Genomic DNA, 19,126 nt, shown 5'->3' with positions numbered 1-19,126 from the left:
TTCGTCCCTTCCTCGGTGGCCCTGAACTGCGAAGGGAATAACGGGGCAACTAAATTACGTGTGATTTGAACAATAATGAAATAATTCGCTCAATTTCTCTCGCTTAACTGCTCCGAAACGATCTTCAATCGTGTTAATTAATCAGCAGCTTCTTTCGGCATTCTGCTTTAGTCAAAGTGCTTTTTTTAACACGCCTTCAGGACTTAATGGCTCATTTTATTCGCCTGATTTCTCATCCCCTAATGAGCCGCTATATTTGAGAGGGGAAAGAGTCACGAGAGTCCCCGCTATTCTGAGATCCGAATGATTAACGTGTGCGTCAACCACCGGAATTATTTTCTACTATCAAATATCGCGCGGCACTTAATCAACCTTTGCAAGACGCCAGGCTTCGCCTCGACATTACTTATCGGAACTAATAACAATCTGAGCTCGTTAGTTACCCAATTCGCAGCCGCTCAAGCGTCCGACTGAATTAGACGATAAAAAAAGGCCGTTTCATTCGATGAAAGAGCCGGCGGGATTTTTAATTGGCCAATTTTTTTCTCGCTTCGTAAATAAAAATACCGAGCAGGGGACAAGTGTATAATGATGTTGCTCGGGCGAGAAATTCAATCCAGAAAATCTGTTAGTGACTCTTTATTTTGGTGAAAAAGCCGAGAGAGATAGCGGGGATTCCGTGAGGCGGAGATTGATAAACGAGCATCTTATCGTTCGGAGATGCTTCAGTCCCTTCCCTAACACGAGTGCCTGTCGAAAGATCCCTGGCAGTGATTGACGCTGAGGTTATATGCTATTATTGCTGGAGGGGAAAAATTGATATTACTTAACTTCCACGTGGGACAAAATATGGGGGAATAAGAAATCAAGGGGCGTAAGACCCGTACAGCAAAATGGCAGAGCCGAAAATACACCGAGGAACGCAAGTGGAAACAGTCTGTTCCCGCTCAGACATTTTTTTCCGGCTCGATTGAGCGTGCCCAATTTTTTCAAGCATCAAAGGCTATAGGCTATGAAGGCACTTTTTCTATCTGAGCATTCAATTAATAATCGACGAAGAACCGATTTATGTGCCAAATTTTTCAAACAAAATTTCACTCCAAATAAATGCTCCCTCAAGACATTTCGATTTATTTAAGCCACTGCTCGTTGCCGGGGTTTCGTTTATTCGTAGCCAAGTATGAAGCGGAACCAACTTCGATTAGATTTTTTTGGTCACCGAGAAAATGACGAAATTCTCTTGATCATTAATTAATTTAATTTATTATTCTTTATTATTATTATATTAGCAATTTATTTAAATGAAAACATCAATAATTTAATTAACAATAATAATAACAATAATAAATAAGTATAAATAAACATTTTAATCCGAAGCATTAACGAACGAGCCGCAGAGAAAAGCAAGAGCACAGCCCATAACGCCCGCGCTGTTGCTAAAATATATTAAAAACAGGTTAGACGAAAGACCGAAGAAGTCATAAAGCACGTGTGAGTAAAAATTGGTGCTTTCGTTCAAAGCGCACTGCAGCGTTGAAACCGCAATATTCCATTTACATATTATGGTGAGTAAAAATAAATAAATGCGTTTAGAATTTTTGGTCCGACAATTGGATCGTACAATAAAATCAGTGAAAAAAAATCCTTTCAAATTCCTTAACGAATGTCTCAAGGGAAATTCATTCTAAAAAAGTGTACAATCCCACGTTGCTTTTTGCATTAAGCATAAGCTTCATTAAAAAAAGAGTAAAGTAACTCTGATTCGTGTCTAACGCAAGAAACCTGCTGTCCTTCTTATCCCTCGGCTTTTCTCAGAGCATATTCGGGCTCTCCATTGTCGAGAGCACAAAATCCTGTAACACGCACCACTGTGTACACCGTTTGCATAGGAATTCCCAAACTGAAATTTCTCCCGTATCTACAGACCCGATTTTTTCTTTCCTTCATTTTTTTCATCGCTTTTTTTATCTCGAGCCAGAAGATTTTTTGCGGTGCGTTGCACTGCTGCTATTGTATAACGTGACTCAACCATGAAAAGGTTTCTGTACTACTGGAGAGGAAGAAAGAAGGAAATTCCCAATTCGTAATTCTCCCGGGATTTTGATCCTCTTTCGTATCCACTTTTTTCACTCTCATGCCAAGAGGAAAAATAGAAAAAAGAAAATATCTTAGCAAACAAACAGTTCGTCGACTCGAGCCCTTGACCTTCGATCTTCGCTTTCAATGTTCTATCCACTTGACCAAATCAATTTTCCTCTCCGTACATCTCGAATCAATCAATTTAATGAAACTCAAATGTACAGAGAATCGCACTGATTTTATCGTACTTGAAAATATTTCTCAACGTCACGTTCGCTTGTCATACAAATTATTTCATTTTCCACTTTTCATCTCGCTTCGAATGTTAATTTTACAACTTTTCTGTTTTTGCCTCTTCTTGTTGAAGACTTTTCTTCTGAGGTCCAGCTACCATTATGAGATCTCTAAGTTTCTATGGAAGCTGTCCGTTTTATCTTACGAATGGATCGGACACTACCAAATATACAGATTGTTGCTGTACAAAAATTGTACACAGAAGATTAAGCATGTTTTTTTTTTCCTTATCACTCGAGTACATAAATACAGACATAGATACGAATGGACCGTTATTTTTTCTTATTCAACAAAACGATGTGTAAACGAGAACTTTCTTTGTGAGTAAAGAAGCGAAAAAAAGTTTTTTCAAGACTGAAATCAAGATAGGAAATGGAACGTCTTTCCGAGCCTATGAATCGAACGAATTAATCCGAACAGACGATAAGACTCGTGTGTCACATGAGTCGAGCTAAATATACGTATGTATGAACAAAGAGAATGTGATAACAAATATTTTCTTTTCTCGCCTGAGCCCTTTTTGCACAAACGAGAAATCAGAAAGAGTTCTCCAAACCTTTTCTCTCTTTTTCCTCTGAGATATCTTTATTTCCGGTTGATCAAATCCCATTTATCAAGTCTTATTGACTTTTTCTATATATAATATATATCTGTATATTGCAAGATCGAGGAAATCGTGACCCGCTCCATGGATCCGTTATTACAACTGGATAAGGAAGGAACAAAAAGTCGCAATTCTTGCCAGTTTTTTTTCGACATCTCATTAAATGTTTATTGTAGCGTTTCCTTGTTGAGGCTAGTAGTTAAGGTTTTTTCTCTACAAGAAAAAACTTCGAAAAATTTCTTAAATCGAGACCACTGATTGAAAGGAACGTCTCAATTTTTTCCTTTTCGTGTTTCAGCATATATCTAGAAAATTGTCATTCTATGAAGAACGTTTAAGATCGTGTTTTACACGATGTTTCACTCTTTCCAATGTTCCAATGTATAAGCGAAACACGTATCGGTCTTATTTATGTCATAGAGAATGACAACCTTAATGGTTAGACGTTCAGGGGAAATCTACAACGCTGTCGTCACTAATGCCGCTCGCCGCAATAAATCCTTCTCTACAGAACAACGATAGCCGATTTATCCGCTCGGATAATACTGTCTTGGCTCGAGTCAATCAACTCTTTTTGTCTTCTTTTATTTTTGCTCCATATTCTTTCTCTTTACATCTATCGCTGCGACATGTCTGTGAAAGCGTATTTTCTTGTGTCTCCCAAGCGACCTGAAAAGCTGTTAATTCGTGGATTCGAATCACCCAAATTCTTTCAATTTCTTTCGTTCATAAAAATGGAAAATTTCGATTCTCGAGATCGTTCAGTTCTGACGATAATTTCGGTATCCAAACGGTGCAAAAAGTGGGGACACATTATATCGGTAAGTAAGGTTTTCGTGAAGCGCAGTGGGACCGGGAATCTCGTCGAGCTTTCTCGGTGAGTCTTTCGACGTGAAAAAAAGCTCGAAGCACGGAAAGCTGCTTTACCGACTCCGGTAAAGCTCATTCCGTATTTTTGCTCAGCTGCTTTTTCGAGTTTTTACTCTTCCGGAATTTTTACCGACTGAATCTGCGCTGGGGGGACGAAAAAATTCAACACTTTTACACGCAAATGGAACGTTTACGAAAATTTACCATAGAATGGTAAACCGAAGCCTTGAAACTGAAGTTCCATATCCCTCGGTGGAAATTCGATCCAAGATGAATCGCAAAACGACGATAAGTTTGACGTTTGAGGTAATAATTTCTCAACAAATGACGCTGAAGTTTGCAACGTTGGAGTCCAACGAAATAATCTAAAAAATACACTCGAATAATACTAGTAAATCTCCAATTTTCGTTCGTGAAATAAAAAATTGGTGAATTATAAATATTTTTTTCTTTCATTTCGTTGGACTTCAACGTTGCAAACTTTATCGTCGTTTTCATCAATGAAATCGTCTTCCATCTTCATTTTTGTGCCACAAAGATTGTATCACCACCACTTTTTTTTTTTCATCTAATTCGAATCTGATTTCTTAGCTGATATTTTAATGCACATCCCAAAAGTTGATGGCGTCTGAAACCTACAAATTCGAGTTTCATCAACAAAAAAATGCAAAATGCTTTCAAAAGATTGATCGTAGAAGCTAAAAGCCAGAAAAAATAATATCACCGAGAAACGGACGCTCGTAAATAAGCATTGCAGATTTTTCTCGGTGACGGAAAAGCAAGTGGTCGCGCGAGGTCTCAGCCAGCGAGAGACTAAAGACTCGGTTTTTTCATTTCATTTTTATTTCACGTGTATCTGTTGCTCTCTGAGGTTCTTACAGCTGGATTACGAGAAGCGGCGTATTTTTATAGCTTTGAGAAAAGGGGCCGAAATACGTTGCAGCTGTCGAATTCCGGTACGCACCGAAACTCGCGTTTATAACGTTAGCAAATTTGCCACACATTTGGACTTTGCCAAATAACGAGGCATAATTACGTTGCAGTGTCATTTTAATTGGACACCGTGATATTTAAGCTCAAACTTCAACATTTTTGATCATCATATTCACGTCGAAAATAACCGCCTGGTAATTTGTGTAAAATATCGTCAATATTACACCCATATTTATACATAAATGTGTATCCTTAACATTTCCAATGTACCGCCACTGGCTGCAGTGCATTTCCATAATATTGCATCGGGGCGATATTAATTCAGACACGCTTATTCGACGACGTTGAACGGCAGTTTGATTGAGATCAAAGGAGATCAAAGATGAGGGAGCCGCCCCGAAAATCGTTTTCAACGATCTCAAATCGTTCTCGTCCAAGCAAAAGCCTCGAAATATTCCGATTTCGGTTTCAGTATGCAAAAGTCGCCTTGCATTATTATAATATTGGGGATAAAGATTTAAAAGATTCGTTACGGATCGCCTCACGAATATTGAAAAGTCACGCTCGCGTTGACAGGAAAAGGGGGCAATAAAATAAAGATTGAAAGTCCTTCTAATGAAAGACAGTTCTAAATAGTATTTCTCGTTTATTGTATTTCCTGAGCTTTCATGGGCTAGCAATACAGGAGAAAACGTGATCGAAAATAACTGAGCTGGCTATTGGGTAGAACCCCCAAATTTATAGCACATTTACTCGATGATTATGCAGCCGGAAGTGGCTCGAATCACTTATGGAACACGAATACGGAAATTCTCTTGCTTGAAAAAGCAAAAAAGCACAAAGCCGTTCGTTCCTCGCGCTCTTTTCCCATCCCCTCTATTTCCTGATAATACAACCATAGATTCACGTAACGTATGGCTAATAGAAACGTCGACTCGAAATGATTCTTCTGCGCTCGACCCCCATTTTAGGTCACTGCGGATCACATTTGCATAGTATTTTATTTTTTTTCTTGGATTCTTCGTACCTGTGAGAGCTCCATGAAAACCGATCAATTTTGAAGTCGTCAAATCTCCGAAATGACAGGAAAACTGTCTGAACGTGAATAGGAAAATTGATAAACGCAAATTCATTTTTATCTCGAGTAGAATCTCCCATAATTAGTAAAAAATGATTCAACACTGCTGAAAACGCAATTTTTCTGCAAAGAGTAGCGAACGATTCGGTCTATCGGGGTTGAAAATGAATTCGAATATTCGTCACCGTCAAAATCAATGTTTACGTTTAATCTACCAGGATCCCTTCGGTGGTGAAGAAACGAAGGTGAAACTTGATGAGTTTGTTAGACGAAGCGTAAAAGCCACGTGGACGAGAACGGGGTATCCCCATTGGCTTTTCAACTTCCCCTCCGCGTTCGTGTGCTTGGAGCTTGCGGCGTGTGTTCTCTCGTGGCACCCGCAATCGAGATGCCTCAGTCGGCTGTCGACACCGGTGTCGTATTCGCCAGGGTACATTTTATTCCGCTCATTTTCGCGACTAATATAAAAACATTGATGAACACAAAAATGTGTTGCGGTTGAGTGGCTTCGAATGGATCGAAATTGATAAAATTCGTCGAGCCCTAGGCGCAAAATGATCGTTCGATTTTGTGAATGTTTTGAAACAAATTTTCTGCTGAATAATGGAAAATAAATATTCGATAATCGAATTAAAAACGAATAACCATTTTAGGATTCGTTGATAAAATATTTTCAATTTTCTACAGTCGAAATCGATTCACAGTACCGTTCAAGCGGGGGTAGAAAACATCGAGTTAATTGAACTTTTAAAGTCGTGAGAAATCCCGGTAAAAGCAGTTTGGGAAATGCTCTATTTGTAGAACTGTAACAACCAAAATTATTTCAGTGTCCGTAAACGCACAAGCTCTCACAATGAAGAGAGGAAAGGCTTTTCGGATGGGATTAAACGAGGAAGGTGTTAACTGCAGTTTACGAGTAGTGCAAGTGGCGCTGTGCACTCGGGAGCCCGGAAGGGGATGCAAAATTTCATGGATTAGAGTATCAACCCGCGTGTGCTGCCTCGCAGTTTTGCCTGTACCGAGCGCTCCTTCCCATTTGCACGCTCGTACTATTTAATTAACTAAAATGTCGCAATTATTCAGGCTTTGAAATACAGAAACTTCGACTCGCGATGATCATTAAAGATGAATTTTCGTTCGCAATATTTCTCGATTATTTTCGCTCTTTGTAGCGAATTCATCCGAGAACGATAGAATTAACGTGGCTCGATTTTACGCGCAGATCGTCCTTGAGAAAAAAAAACGCTGAATAATGAGTTGCTACTGAAAACCAATCGATAAAAATGGATCGAAATACTTTCAAAAAGGAAAAAAGCTTTTAAGGCTTACTGCTCTGGATCTAAAATTAAATGTCGGGATTAAAGATCACCTTCGTATCGAGGGCAATGATCTTCAAATCATCTGCTCGTCCGGTACGAGATAGGTCTTTTCACTCGTAAAATCTGCGAGGCGAAAAAAGTAGCTCAATTATGTTAACTGTACACTTTGCGAAGTTGCCTCGAGCCTAAACGAAAAATAAATTCTTTCTCCCCCCCACCCCGCCCAAGGACACGCCAACTTTCGTTTGTCCAATTCTTTCGTCCCTCTTTCTCACAGTCCAAACTTTTATTGCACAAAACGTGTATCTGCACGAGTACAATACCAATTACGCGAGCTTCCTCCCGGAGCAATGTTCGGTTCATGTACAACACGAAACCATTCTCTTCACTTGTACGTATCTGGTAAATCTGCGGATTTACCGCCCCCTCTCCCCTCCTCTCTTTCCACTCTCTCTCGCTCTTTTTCTACTCCGCTCCGGAAACTCCGACATATTCGATTTCCGGTCGCCAACTCGGCGAAACTACATCGTCTACTTCAAACAGTTATATCAGGCCGTCCAGCATGCGGAAAAAGTGGAATTAGTTACACCTGCGGACACTCCCGTCCTACCGTGAAAATAATCGGGGAATTAAAATTTCCGTTTGTTAACCCTCGACAAAAGCCAGTTTTTTGTTTTTACCGAGAGCTTGTGCAATTAGGGAAATGAGACGGGCGTCTCCGTTCAATTATTTATGTCTGGAGCCTTAATTTTTGTACTCAAAATGGGAAAGTTTTCGACATCGATGTGCAACGAGAGCAATCATCACTGGGATCGATTCCGCGACTCGAATGAGAATTTTGGAGGGAACTAGTGCTAACGTTATTGGCGATCGATTGAACTCTCGTTGGCTCGAATTCAAATGAAATGTAGACGAAGGCTGAAGTAACTGGAGGAAAATCTTCGAAGTCAATGTGATCGAGGAAAATGTTACGAAGAACGATGTTTTTCGGGTTCATCGATTGGAGTCAGTGCGTCGAGGGGAAATGAAGTGCGATCGGAGGACTTCGAAAAGCGGTCGATTAACGCGATAATGGCTGATCGACGGGCTGCCATTTGGAATTGATCGCGATGACGGATAAAAAGGAAACTATGAAAAACGTCGATAAAAGAAGACGGAGGAGAAGCGACACGGTATCTCGAGATATGCCCATGTGCGAGGACAGCGGTGTCGTCGTTTCCGGTGATCTCGGTGAAGCTTCTTGCTCTGGAGAATATAACGAAGTTATTTGCGAAGTGCGCAACCGATCGCCGAGCAAAAAAGGCCCGGAGGAAATTCATGATCATAGGTACTGAGCCCCGACGAAGGAAATTCGCTTGGAAATCTTTCGTGTTTCCAGATCAGTTAGTTGTAGAAATGTTGACAATTAATTATTAGTTTCTCATCCATTTATTTCGAAAAATTCAATCGATTCGTTCAAAAGTTTATTACAAAGACGAGGGTAACGATTCCCAAAAATCATTGATACAAAGTAGAAATATTTATTTATTATTCATCGTTGAATGCTCGATTATGAATGTTTGCGTGAAAATTTATGCGAAGGGTTCTTTTTACCGAAGTGTTCTGAATCATCGAGAGAAAAAAGCCTTGAATGGGAATTCTCTCGTTCGGAAAAAGTTCCCCTCGTAGGGCGAAGAATAGACATTTTGCACTCGATGGGTGGTTTGAGGTGGATGAATCGACGATTTAAAATCTGAATCTGATTCTAAATGCTCAGCTGGAATATTTTTTCTCCCCTCGACTCGCTCCTCTACAGGTATATAGCACAGTGCACTATAAGACAGCATTACTATCCCGAAAGTGGCTGGGGATGGGTCGTCGTGGTGACGGGTGTTATGGTACAGATATTGGCGGCGGGGATTCACGGTGCGGCGGGAATTTGGCTCGTCGAAGGGATGAAAAAATATCGTCAACCCCTCGTCAACGTTGGTACGTTAAAAGAATTAAAAAACCAAAATAAAATTCATTGCGAAATGAACCGAAGTTTTTTTAGAAATGCTGGGTCAAATCCATTGCTCGAAATAAAGGTATACGAAAGGATTATTATTTTTGGAAAATTATTCAAATCATTAAAGCTCAGTTAAAGTATTGTGGATCGTCGAGCAATATTCAAACGTCAACGAAGCGACAGGTGCAGAGAGAAAGAGCGAATCGAATCGAGCACAATCGAATTCGTTTGCTCGCAAGCATTCTCGAGATGTTCGAAAGAACGCAGGGTCCGCAGATTATTTCTAAAAAGTGTGTCTTCCCGGATCACAGCATGAAGAAATGGCATGGGAAAAAATGTGCGGAAAAAGAAGGACGGAAAAGCTTGGCAAGAAATTCAATGAAGAAAGCATAAAAAAAGATCGAAAAACTTCTTCGCGACCAATTGACCAACGACCATGTTCAATCCGGCTCGAATTTCTTGCTCAGGGAAAAAAGTTTCGCTTCATGAGGAAATTTAAATCCAACTGGATGAACTGACATTCCTCTCTATTTAAGGTAGAAATAGGATTTCATTCGTGCGGAAATGTTTCCAAATATTTCGTTGCAATCTCGCGCCCTTGCGTGGCCTACAATAGAGCTCCAGTGACTCTGGTGCGATAGCATTGAGATAAGAAAAATTTTGTCGTCTCTTCTTCTGCCACCGTGATAACGGCAGTTAATACTTTTAGCAGTGTATTACAGAGCTTTTGAGAGCGGCAAAGTTTTACGGCAAATGTGACCAGTTCCGAGTGCCACTTACGCGTGACTCTCTTCCGTGCGATATCAGTGGAAAAGGTTCGTATAAAAACGGACGTGACGGAAATGAAAATCTAGCTCGTGAGCCGAAAAAATTATCAATTTGAAAGTGGATTCATTGATTGTAATGCGATTTTTATATTAACCATTAGAGCAAGAACCGGTGGAGTTTTGAGTCTCTGAAACTTTCGAAAGGATATCTGAGCCAGCACGTTGGGATAACGGTAAAACTATAGAGCGAGAAAATAGTCAACGAAACATTGAACTGCAACGCGGTGAAACTTTTCTCATAAAATAATTCTAATTCACTGAACCCAAATCCCATCTCTCGTTGATACAATTATCTATGTGAGTGAACTCGAAGCCCCAAAGGTCTGTGAATTTAAGCTTCATCCACGAGCACCTGAGAAAAAACGCTCGGGCTCGAATAATCTCTTTACCTAAAAAAGTCTCTAGGGAGAGTGACACGAAATGAATTTCTCGTAGTTCAGTTGTACAAAACACTCCGAAATTCCGAAATGCAAATGACCTTGGACTCGATTATCATAAATTTGTCACAAAAAAATCGAATATTTCGGTCAAACGAGCACGTCAAGTCGGCTCGAAACAAATAAATCCTCGCGCAACTGGATTATCATTCCGAGAAGCTCTTCAGTCTACGAGAGTAAAAAGTATTAGCAATGGCCCATTAGTCTTCGTAACGACATGAGCGAAGCATCCGCTCGAGAATTTTTCACCCACGAGACAGCCAATAATCCTTGCGGTGTCTCCAAAGTTCGATGAGAATCCTGATATTTGTGGTCCACGACAAGTGCACGAAATGACCATTGGATTTCTTTTCCAATTTAAAAAATCCACGAGAACGAGCCCCGCCGAGCAGACTAGTTCGATGTCGTTGAAGAGGAGCAAGAAAAAAGTTGAAACACAAGCACAAACGAGGATTGGACGTGCCAGGAAAAATTCTATTCGAACTTACCGACCGAATGGAAAGTTTTGGATTACTCGTCATTCCAGATCGTCTCTGTCCTTCGAAAATCGACGGTCGATCCTGGCTTGTTGCACTTTCACGTCCTCTCCACCTGAACCTTTCTGGCTCATCCTTTCCTATACCCATCCAAATGTTTCGTGGGGTGAAAGTCTCATGTGGATCTCGTCACGAAGCTTAAGCTCGTCCGTGGCAAACTATCGGCGAAGTGGCACGATTGTGCAGCTTATATCTTCCATGTATATACATGGAAGATATACAGACATTTATGGAGACTTTCACCCTCAATCTGACTCGCGGTGAATGGGGTTGTTGGCCTCTGTGCGCTTGCTCTTGATGCATTACTCGCAAGTTGCGCGGAATATGAAAATTCTAAATTCTAATACAGAGTGTTAATCGCATGATCAAATGTCCAACGTCGCAAACGAATTATCCAAGTAAATGAGAATTCAATGAGAAAACTGCTCGACGAAAAATTTTCAGAATATTTCGAGTCGTAAAGCATGCATTATTCATTTAATCAAAAATGTTAAAATCAGTCAAAGAAATTTTGCTGAGCGACGCGAGTATGCGAAAGATTCCACGGATTAGGTCATTTTTATTCGTCCCTCGGACGCCTCGTTTTCTCTGAGCTCCCAGAAAATCACCTTCTTTGGAGAGCAGAGAAGAGAGAAAGAGAGAAAAACGAAGATTCTTCACCCTCTTCGGACCAGAACAAGTCAAGCTGTTACTACGACCAAGCACCTACTCTAAAAAGATCGGATGGAAAGCTCGGGCGAAGAAAAGGAGTGGGGGGAAGTGGCATGAGCCGTGAGATAAATAATCATTTCATAAGGACTATTTTCTCGGTTTCATTGTCTTTCAATCTTTTGCGTCTTGGATTCTGATAATGGCCTCGTCCATTTTACTTGAAGAATTTTACGACCAGGAGACTATTGCGTCCAGCTTTTTTCTCTCTCATCCTGTCATTGATGGATTATCCCATCAGAGGCGATTTTGTCTTCCGTATTTTTCGCTATCCCGGGATGTGTAAAGTAATTAAACATGATCCGGGTTTGGGGAAAGGGACTGATTAGCTCGTGTTCATTCCTGAGATCATGCAATTTTTCTTACTCGTAAATTTCATCATAATTTATATAACCTCTCCAGATTTCTCGCCTCCAAAGAATCTCCTCCCCGGTCACCACTCTAATCATTCATGAGCCTGCATAAATCTTCATATTCTTGTATATTTTTTATCCCCTGTAATGTATGTTATTTGAGTTTTACAAATCGTATCGTTTGAAAAGGCGCATCTCGTTTCTCCCGGTCCAGCTCTCGCACCCCTTGCCTGTATGGGAAGTGCTCGGTAACTTTTATGTATCCGGTAGTCAGCTGGTTGGATCATTACGATCCTTACTCCCCCTCGAACCCGTTACCATCTTCTATCAAACGTGATGTATGTTATTGCTCCAGTGCCCGAGAGATACGGCGATGAGACGACGTTACAGATACGTGATACTACGCGGGCTTCGAATGCTTCGTAATTTTTATCATTTCTTCCCCCCCCCCCCTCCTCCCCCACGTTTCTTCATCTTATAAACTTTGGATGTATGAAATGGGAGCGAATTTGAGAGGTTGTAAAAGGCAGCCGAAATTTCTGTCGCCGTTAACTGTCGAATAAATTTTTTCTGTTGATATTGATTTTTAAATAAGTGTACGAGAGATTTACGTGTCATTTCCGTTTTTTCTGTGGAGTTTTTGAATAATTTTTTACAGGGTTTGGTGAAAAACAACCCTTACGTCTCCCTTCCCGAGAGCCTTCATTCACTTTCTTAGCCAATTTTTTTCTTTCTCGTTCTTCCTTTATTGAGCTTCCAGGAAATGAGATATGGCAAGACGACTCCAGCGACGATATACTTTTTTCTCCACCTCGAAGTTATTTATTATTCCCAACGGGAAGGAATATTTGTACGAGGAAGAGAATTTTTCGGATTATTTTCAATGTGGTATCGACGATCCTAAAAATTGAGAGAAAATGAAAACACGAAGCGGAAGATGCAGGATTGATGAGGGGAGCTCGCTAATTAATCTTCACCGAGGATTTCTCTGCTCGATCGAAACCGCTGATTTCTTTCTCTGGTGATACGATTTCTAATAATTGTGGACTATTCGCTAACGTGTTTCAATTTGATAATTTCTTTACAAGTGAATACTTTATTGAAATATGATTTTATCGTTGATTTTAAAAAAATGCCCTGGGTGGAACGGGATCGACCAATTAACGTCATTCGTTCCTTCGTGACGAGAGCGCACATGCGTAAAATACCTTCGTATAAAGATAGTTGAAAGTAGGAGGTCGCTCGGAGGCTTTCTCGGAAAATAATTTACCGCAAATTCTCGCGTCTTAATCGTTAGGAGCTTTGGGATCAAAAAACGCAAGGTCTCCTTTGCACGAGCATTTCCAGCTAATCTTTCTCAAGCTTAAACATTTTTCAGTAGAGTGACTCGCGGAGAATGTTTCGGACATTGTGTGAACACTTTCGGATATCGAACAACAAGTGTTCAGCGTAAAATTCATCGTTCGATTCCAACTCGAATTTTAACATAAAAGAATACAAAAGTCGCTCGGATTTCGAGTTAGTAAAATGTTCGATTTCCAGCAGATTTGTCGCGAGTGGAAACTGCCGAGGTTCTCTTCCTCTTGAATATTTCAAATCTCAATCCCCACGTGCAACCAGTTTCGGAAAAGCGAATAATTCGAGCGCAAAGAAGAGTCGCATGCAACCCGGCTCAAAATTCGCGGCGTCCCTCACTCGAAATATCTTAAATCTTTCTACGAGCATGCAGTCAGTCTGATTTATAGAGCTCGTATAGTCACGTACGAAAAATAAGTGCTGTCACATATTCTTCCCGGGCATGAGTCCGCGCGATAAACTGGTAGACACAGTAAATCCTGGTGCGTGGGACACTCAGCGAAACGCTTCTACCGTTTGAGGCAAAAAACATGGGCCGCGTACGTATAATTGTTTCAGCATTCAAGCTCGATTAATGAGCACTTTTTCGCTTGTGCGAATGATCGTGTGTCTTGTCGACAGCTCGGACGATGACACAGCGCGTGGCTGTGTGCCGAAATAAATTTCAAATTGCTCGATAAGTAATAGCCCTACTAGTCATTCAAGCCGAGCGAAAACGAGACCCTCGATCTGGATCACGTATGCCTACGACAATTTATGGACTCCGGAGGACCCCTCGGACTTTCGGGACCGGAAATAAGGCTTGGGGGAATGCGAGCGAGTCATTTTTTTCTGGCTTACTTTGGAAGCAGAACGAAAATTGCACGTGACAAATGGCTCCGCGATTGATTAACATTTTTCTCGTCCTCGGGCATATTTGTAGGCGTATACGATTCAGAAATCGTGACGAAAGTTGGCTCGTGAAAAAATACCGATCTAAAATGCTCAACGAAATCTGGGGAGCAACTGTTTTTTTTTTTTTTTTTTTTTTTTTTATCTGGACCAATAGAAACATTCCGCGGTTTGCTATTTGTTTGCGAGATTGGTTTGGAACTCGAAATGATCGACATGATTTTTTAGTGGCTTTTTCTTAAATTCTTGAATTTTTTTTCAACAAAACACATTTATGAATGTGTTCATTGAAAAATAGACAATTAATTTGCAGAAGCTTGAGACTGCGGAGCGTTCATTAGAAATTTTGTATTTGTTGCAGGATGGCTCGGAGCAATGTCGACGGGAGTCGCGCTCCTCGTGTCACCCGTGACGATCGCGTTCTGTCGGAAAAAAAGTACCCGAGTCACTGCGGTTCTCGGTGGCCTCGTCACAGCTCTGGGATGTCTCTTTACCTCGTTTGCCTCGCAATTCCACCAGCTTTTCTTCAGCTACGGCACGGTGGTCGGTAAGGTTTAAGCAATGTTACGAATACAAAAAAGATAAAAATAGTTGTAGAAAATAACATCACCACAAATTCTTATCGAATGTGCGACGACGAACCTAGATAAGTGATTCCATTAACGAAAATAAATTCGTACCTCGAAGCGGAAGTTTGATAATTATCTAAAACGTTTTTTATACCCTCGTAACGAAAGCGATCCGATGAAAAAAATGGCTCGTGAATCAATGCTCTCGATGCTGCGCAATAAAATTCATCGATGTGTATTGTTCCGATATTTTTATCTTTCGTACGATTCAATATAAAGATATACGCTTATATACATATATGTATTCACGAAATCGCTTGGATCCATTTCTCTTTTTATTCTGATGGAAATACTCGACGTGAGTGTATCATCAATCCTCGTCTGAGCCAATTCTCGGCCACGCTCTTTACGCTCCGGTGACCTTCGTGATCGGATTTCTCGATGATTCAGTATTTAATAACTCGAATTTGAGCATTAGTGCACTCCCGAAGCTTCCACTTGATATTTCTTTTTCAATTTGAACATTGTTTGGATTTATCGACTAAAAAAAAAACATGTTTGTTGCGACGTGTCTCATTTCCTATTCAGGAATTGGTGTGGGAATGACGAGAGATTGCAGTACTTTGATGGTGGCTCAATACTTTAAAAGACGAAGGGAATTCGTCGAAATATTTATCGTGTCAGGCAGTGGCCTCGGCATCGCCGTCATGTCTGCCTTCATCAAAGGTGCCATAAGGTAAAAAATGGAAATAATTCTACGTATAAAGAGAATAGAGAGAAAGAGAGACGTCAAAAATGTGAGGGAGGCATAAACAAAATAGAGTATCTTTGAAAAATCGAAATTGAACCATTCCAGCAAAATTGGCTGGAGACTCGGTCTTCAGGCAGTCACGGGAGTCGTTTTCCTGACCTTCATACTCGGCACGTTCTATCGAAGTGCCTCGCTCTATCATCCCCAGAGACGTGCCATACTTCATTTGAAGAATCAGAAACGCAAGATCAAGGACAAAAATAGAGTCGACGACCGGCCACCATTTTTCGATTTTAGCACGTTGAAGAGCAAAACTGTCAGGATATTGCTCGTTTCAACTGGCATTTCGGCATTTGGTATCAACACGCCCATTTTCTACTTGGTAATTATTTCGAAATTCGCTTTTTTTTAATCCAACGAACGACTTTGTCGACACGAAAGATAGAACGAATTGAATCAACTATTTTTTGTCAGCACTTGGAATAAGAAGAAAGACTTTTTGTTTTTAATAATAATTCTGGTTCATTATTGCTGGGAACGAACAACTTAGTACGTAGAATTTTAATGCGCGAAGGGGAAAATGGTAAATTCGTCCTTTTCTTTGCCGGGGGTTGGATTTTAAAAGGCTCATCAAGCTGAAGAGGAGGGTCTTGGCGACACCGTTGTACTTCTTCAGACTTATCTGGGGCTTGCTTGGACACTTGGTTGCGTCGCTTTTGGACTTTTAGTGGTACACCACAGCGTGGAGTGTCGTATCGCTCGACAATATCTCACTCAAGCCGCTGTCTTTATGTGCGGACTTTGCATACTCGCCCTTACCGCTGTTCATGGAAATTACCATGGTTATGTTATGTTTACCTGGATTTATGGTGAGTTTTTCGAATATATTTGTACGAAGCATTCATTTTCATTGGTCAAAAGTGTTTTTTTAATCCGGATCCCGGTAATTTTTGATCGAGTAATACATTTACACTCAGCCATCAGATTTCCACGATTCGATTTCACAATAATTTCACCCTCGCCGAATCCCCTTTCATTTCGGCAGGAATTTTCTGCGGGGGTTATCACTACAGCCTCAAAATGTACACGTACGAGAGAGTCCGAGCAAGAAACTTTGCGAGAACTTGGGGTTTCGTGCAATGTTCTCAGGCAATACCGATCGCCATCGGTGTGCCAATTTCAGGTAAAGGGTCAACAACATTTCAGCACAAGATCGAGCCACACTTCCGTAAAACCTAACGAACCGGACGTCCCGGTTCACCAGAGGTTTAAACAGTTTTCATCTCTTTGTTTTTTCAAGGCTACATGAACGTCGGCTGCGGAGGAAAAGCCGGTTACTACTTCAGCTCGACTTGCGTACTCGTGGGAAGTTTCACCCTCTTTTTCATAGATCTTCACAGAAGAAATTTGTCGCGGCACAAACACACGAGAGCCAACGGCACGAGGCACTTGTGCGTGGCGGACAATTGTCCTCAGAGGAGACGATTATCTTTCACGCAGGATCCGGAAAACGAGGGGGTGGCCGCCGGAGCGGCGGCTGCTGCGTTGGTACTCGGGGCGGAACTCGCCCCGGGCCAAGGTAAAGCGATAACGGAAGATAAAATATATATTTATGAAAATAAATTCACAGGGTTCGTGACTCGCTAACACGGAATCTATCGAATGGTTGTAACAGGTGAAATAATTGATGCTCTGGGGGCCGATAAACCGGAGCTGACATGCATTTCGGAGGAGGGTATAGCGGACATGGATTTGCCGGATAATCTACTGGACGATCTCGATTACATTGGGGACTGTATAACCTCGTGCAACAAGGTCGAGAATTATCTGATGCTCTCAGAGTTCGAGAACAATTTGATCGCCGAAATGCCGATAATAATGGATCGTAAGGGACGTCGATGGTCATTGGCTCGTTCCAAACCCGGGCCTCAAGCCAGTCAGGGTGCCAGTGGCAATGGTAATGGCAATAATGACAACGGTCAATCAAGTACCCCCGAGGAGGACGAGGAGACCAAAGGAAAGTGGCATTTGGCACCAACCACCAACAATAGGGTCATTACCGTCATAGACGAGGCTAGCACGTAGTATTTCAATCACTTTTCCCCCCAACTCTCGATTAATCAAATGCGCATATAGTTAATTATACGTGGAGAAACAAATTATACCATTAGTTAGACTCGGTTTATTCGTTTGACGGAATTTTGGCTCTTTCGAATAATAAAACGTCACGAAAACCCCTCGCCCTCATCCTCGCCCTTAAAACGTTACTGTTCCTCTTGAATATCGAATTAGCTCAAGTATTTCAATCGTTGCATTTGTTTCAAACTCGTCAACAGTTCCATGACGCTTTCATTTAAATCTCCCTTAAGAGAATCTCCTTCGTTTAACAAGAGACTTTTCCAAAGTGTCTTTGAAAAAGTTTGAATTATTATTGAATATTTCTAATGGCTTTTACGAATATGTTAATATTGTACGAGCTATAGGTGTAAAGAAAAGCAAAAAGAAAAGAGAGAAACGATATGCGACGTCAAACACGTGTCAGGTAATGCCACATTTTTCCTTGTATCAAAGACAATAATGCTCAATTGTTTAATTGACTCGGCGATGCAGCGTTGACACCGATTCGCCTCTAGGTAATTTTTTCAATAACACAAAACACAACTCGAGATTTTTAGCTCCTGAATTTGATCGAACGAGCAGAACCAAGCGAGGAATAAAATCGGATGAAAAATGCAATGAAACTCAACGAATAAAAGACACAACGAAATTCGTATCGAAATATATGGAACGATCCGTCCACTGTAGAGGAAAAAAGACATTTCGAGAATTCGCTTTGGCTTTCTCTCATCCACTGCTATAGCAAAGGCGATAACGAATCAAGGGCGATTATCCAGCACTGCCGTAAAAACACAAGATCCATCTCATCTTTGTGCTTTGTCCCGCACTGATTTCATTCTGTATTTTTACGATTTGTTACGAAGAATAAGAGAATTTCAGAGTGCGTAAAATACTTTTTCTCAATTGATGGAAAATCAAATGAAACCGGTCGAGATTCAAATGGTCTAAATTCATAGAATTTAAGTAACGAATAAACGGAAATGTCAAAGTCTAGTCAATACTCGAGATGAGAATTTCGATTTTTTTAAAATGAGTTCAGGGACTCCGAAACGAATGATAAAGAAATAGCAAATGATACACGGACACGAAACGGAATTGCGTCACCGAGTTACGATCAAGTGATATAGGAATATACAGCAAATGCGTATTATTTTTATTTAATAAGAAATTTTAAAAAACGAAACAACAAAAAATAAAGTGTTTTAGAACGTGTATATATACAAATATTATATTTATGATGAATAGATAAAACGGAAACTATATAGTTCGTATACACGCGAGATGAACATTTAATAATGAAAAAAAATGACTAAAAAAAGAAAATGTTGAACGTAATTTTCGCGATGTTAAACATGTTAAATTAAATCGTATCGCAGAAAAATAAAATATTATTAATCACCGATGATAGTGACTTTT

The 19,126-nt window shown here is 40.6% G+C and overlaps 2 protein-coding genes across 2 annotated transcripts in view; one reads left to right on the top strand and one right to left on the bottom strand.

Annotated features, from left to right (window-relative positions):
- Window positions 1–19,112, top strand: part of LOC122413238 (uncharacterized) — a 29,909-nt gene extending 10,797 nt beyond the window's left edge. Inside the window, exons 2-8 of the mRNA XM_043423441.1 lie at window positions 14,634–14,819; window positions 15,430–15,577; window positions 15,698–15,974; window positions 16,218–16,461; window positions 16,638–16,775; window positions 16,893–17,171; window positions 17,268–19,112. Of these exons, the coding sequence (XP_043279376.1) occupies window positions 14,634–14,819; window positions 15,430–15,577; window positions 15,698–15,974; window positions 16,218–16,461; window positions 16,638–16,775; window positions 16,893–17,171; window positions 17,268–17,677 (1,682 nt within the window). The 3' untranslated portion in view covers window positions 17,678–19,112. The remainder of the gene's footprint in view (window positions 1–14,633; window positions 14,820–15,429; window positions 15,578–15,697; window positions 15,975–16,217; window positions 16,462–16,637; window positions 16,776–16,892; window positions 17,172–17,267) is intronic.
- Window positions 1–19,126, bottom strand: part of Teh1 (tipE homolog 1) — a 304,821-nt gene that overhangs the window by 85,659 nt on the left and 200,036 nt on the right. The gene's annotated exons all lie outside the window — the stretch shown is intronic.

This window comes from Venturia canescens, chromosome 7 (assembly GCF_019457755.1).
Source record: "Venturia canescens isolate UGA chromosome 7, ASM1945775v1, whole genome shotgun sequence".
In the NCBI taxonomy this organism is placed as follows: domain Eukaryota; kingdom Metazoa; phylum Arthropoda; class Insecta; order Hymenoptera; family Ichneumonidae; genus Venturia; species Venturia canescens.
Note: the sequence above shows the minus strand (reverse complement) of the source record. Positions and strands in the feature narration are given on the sequence as shown.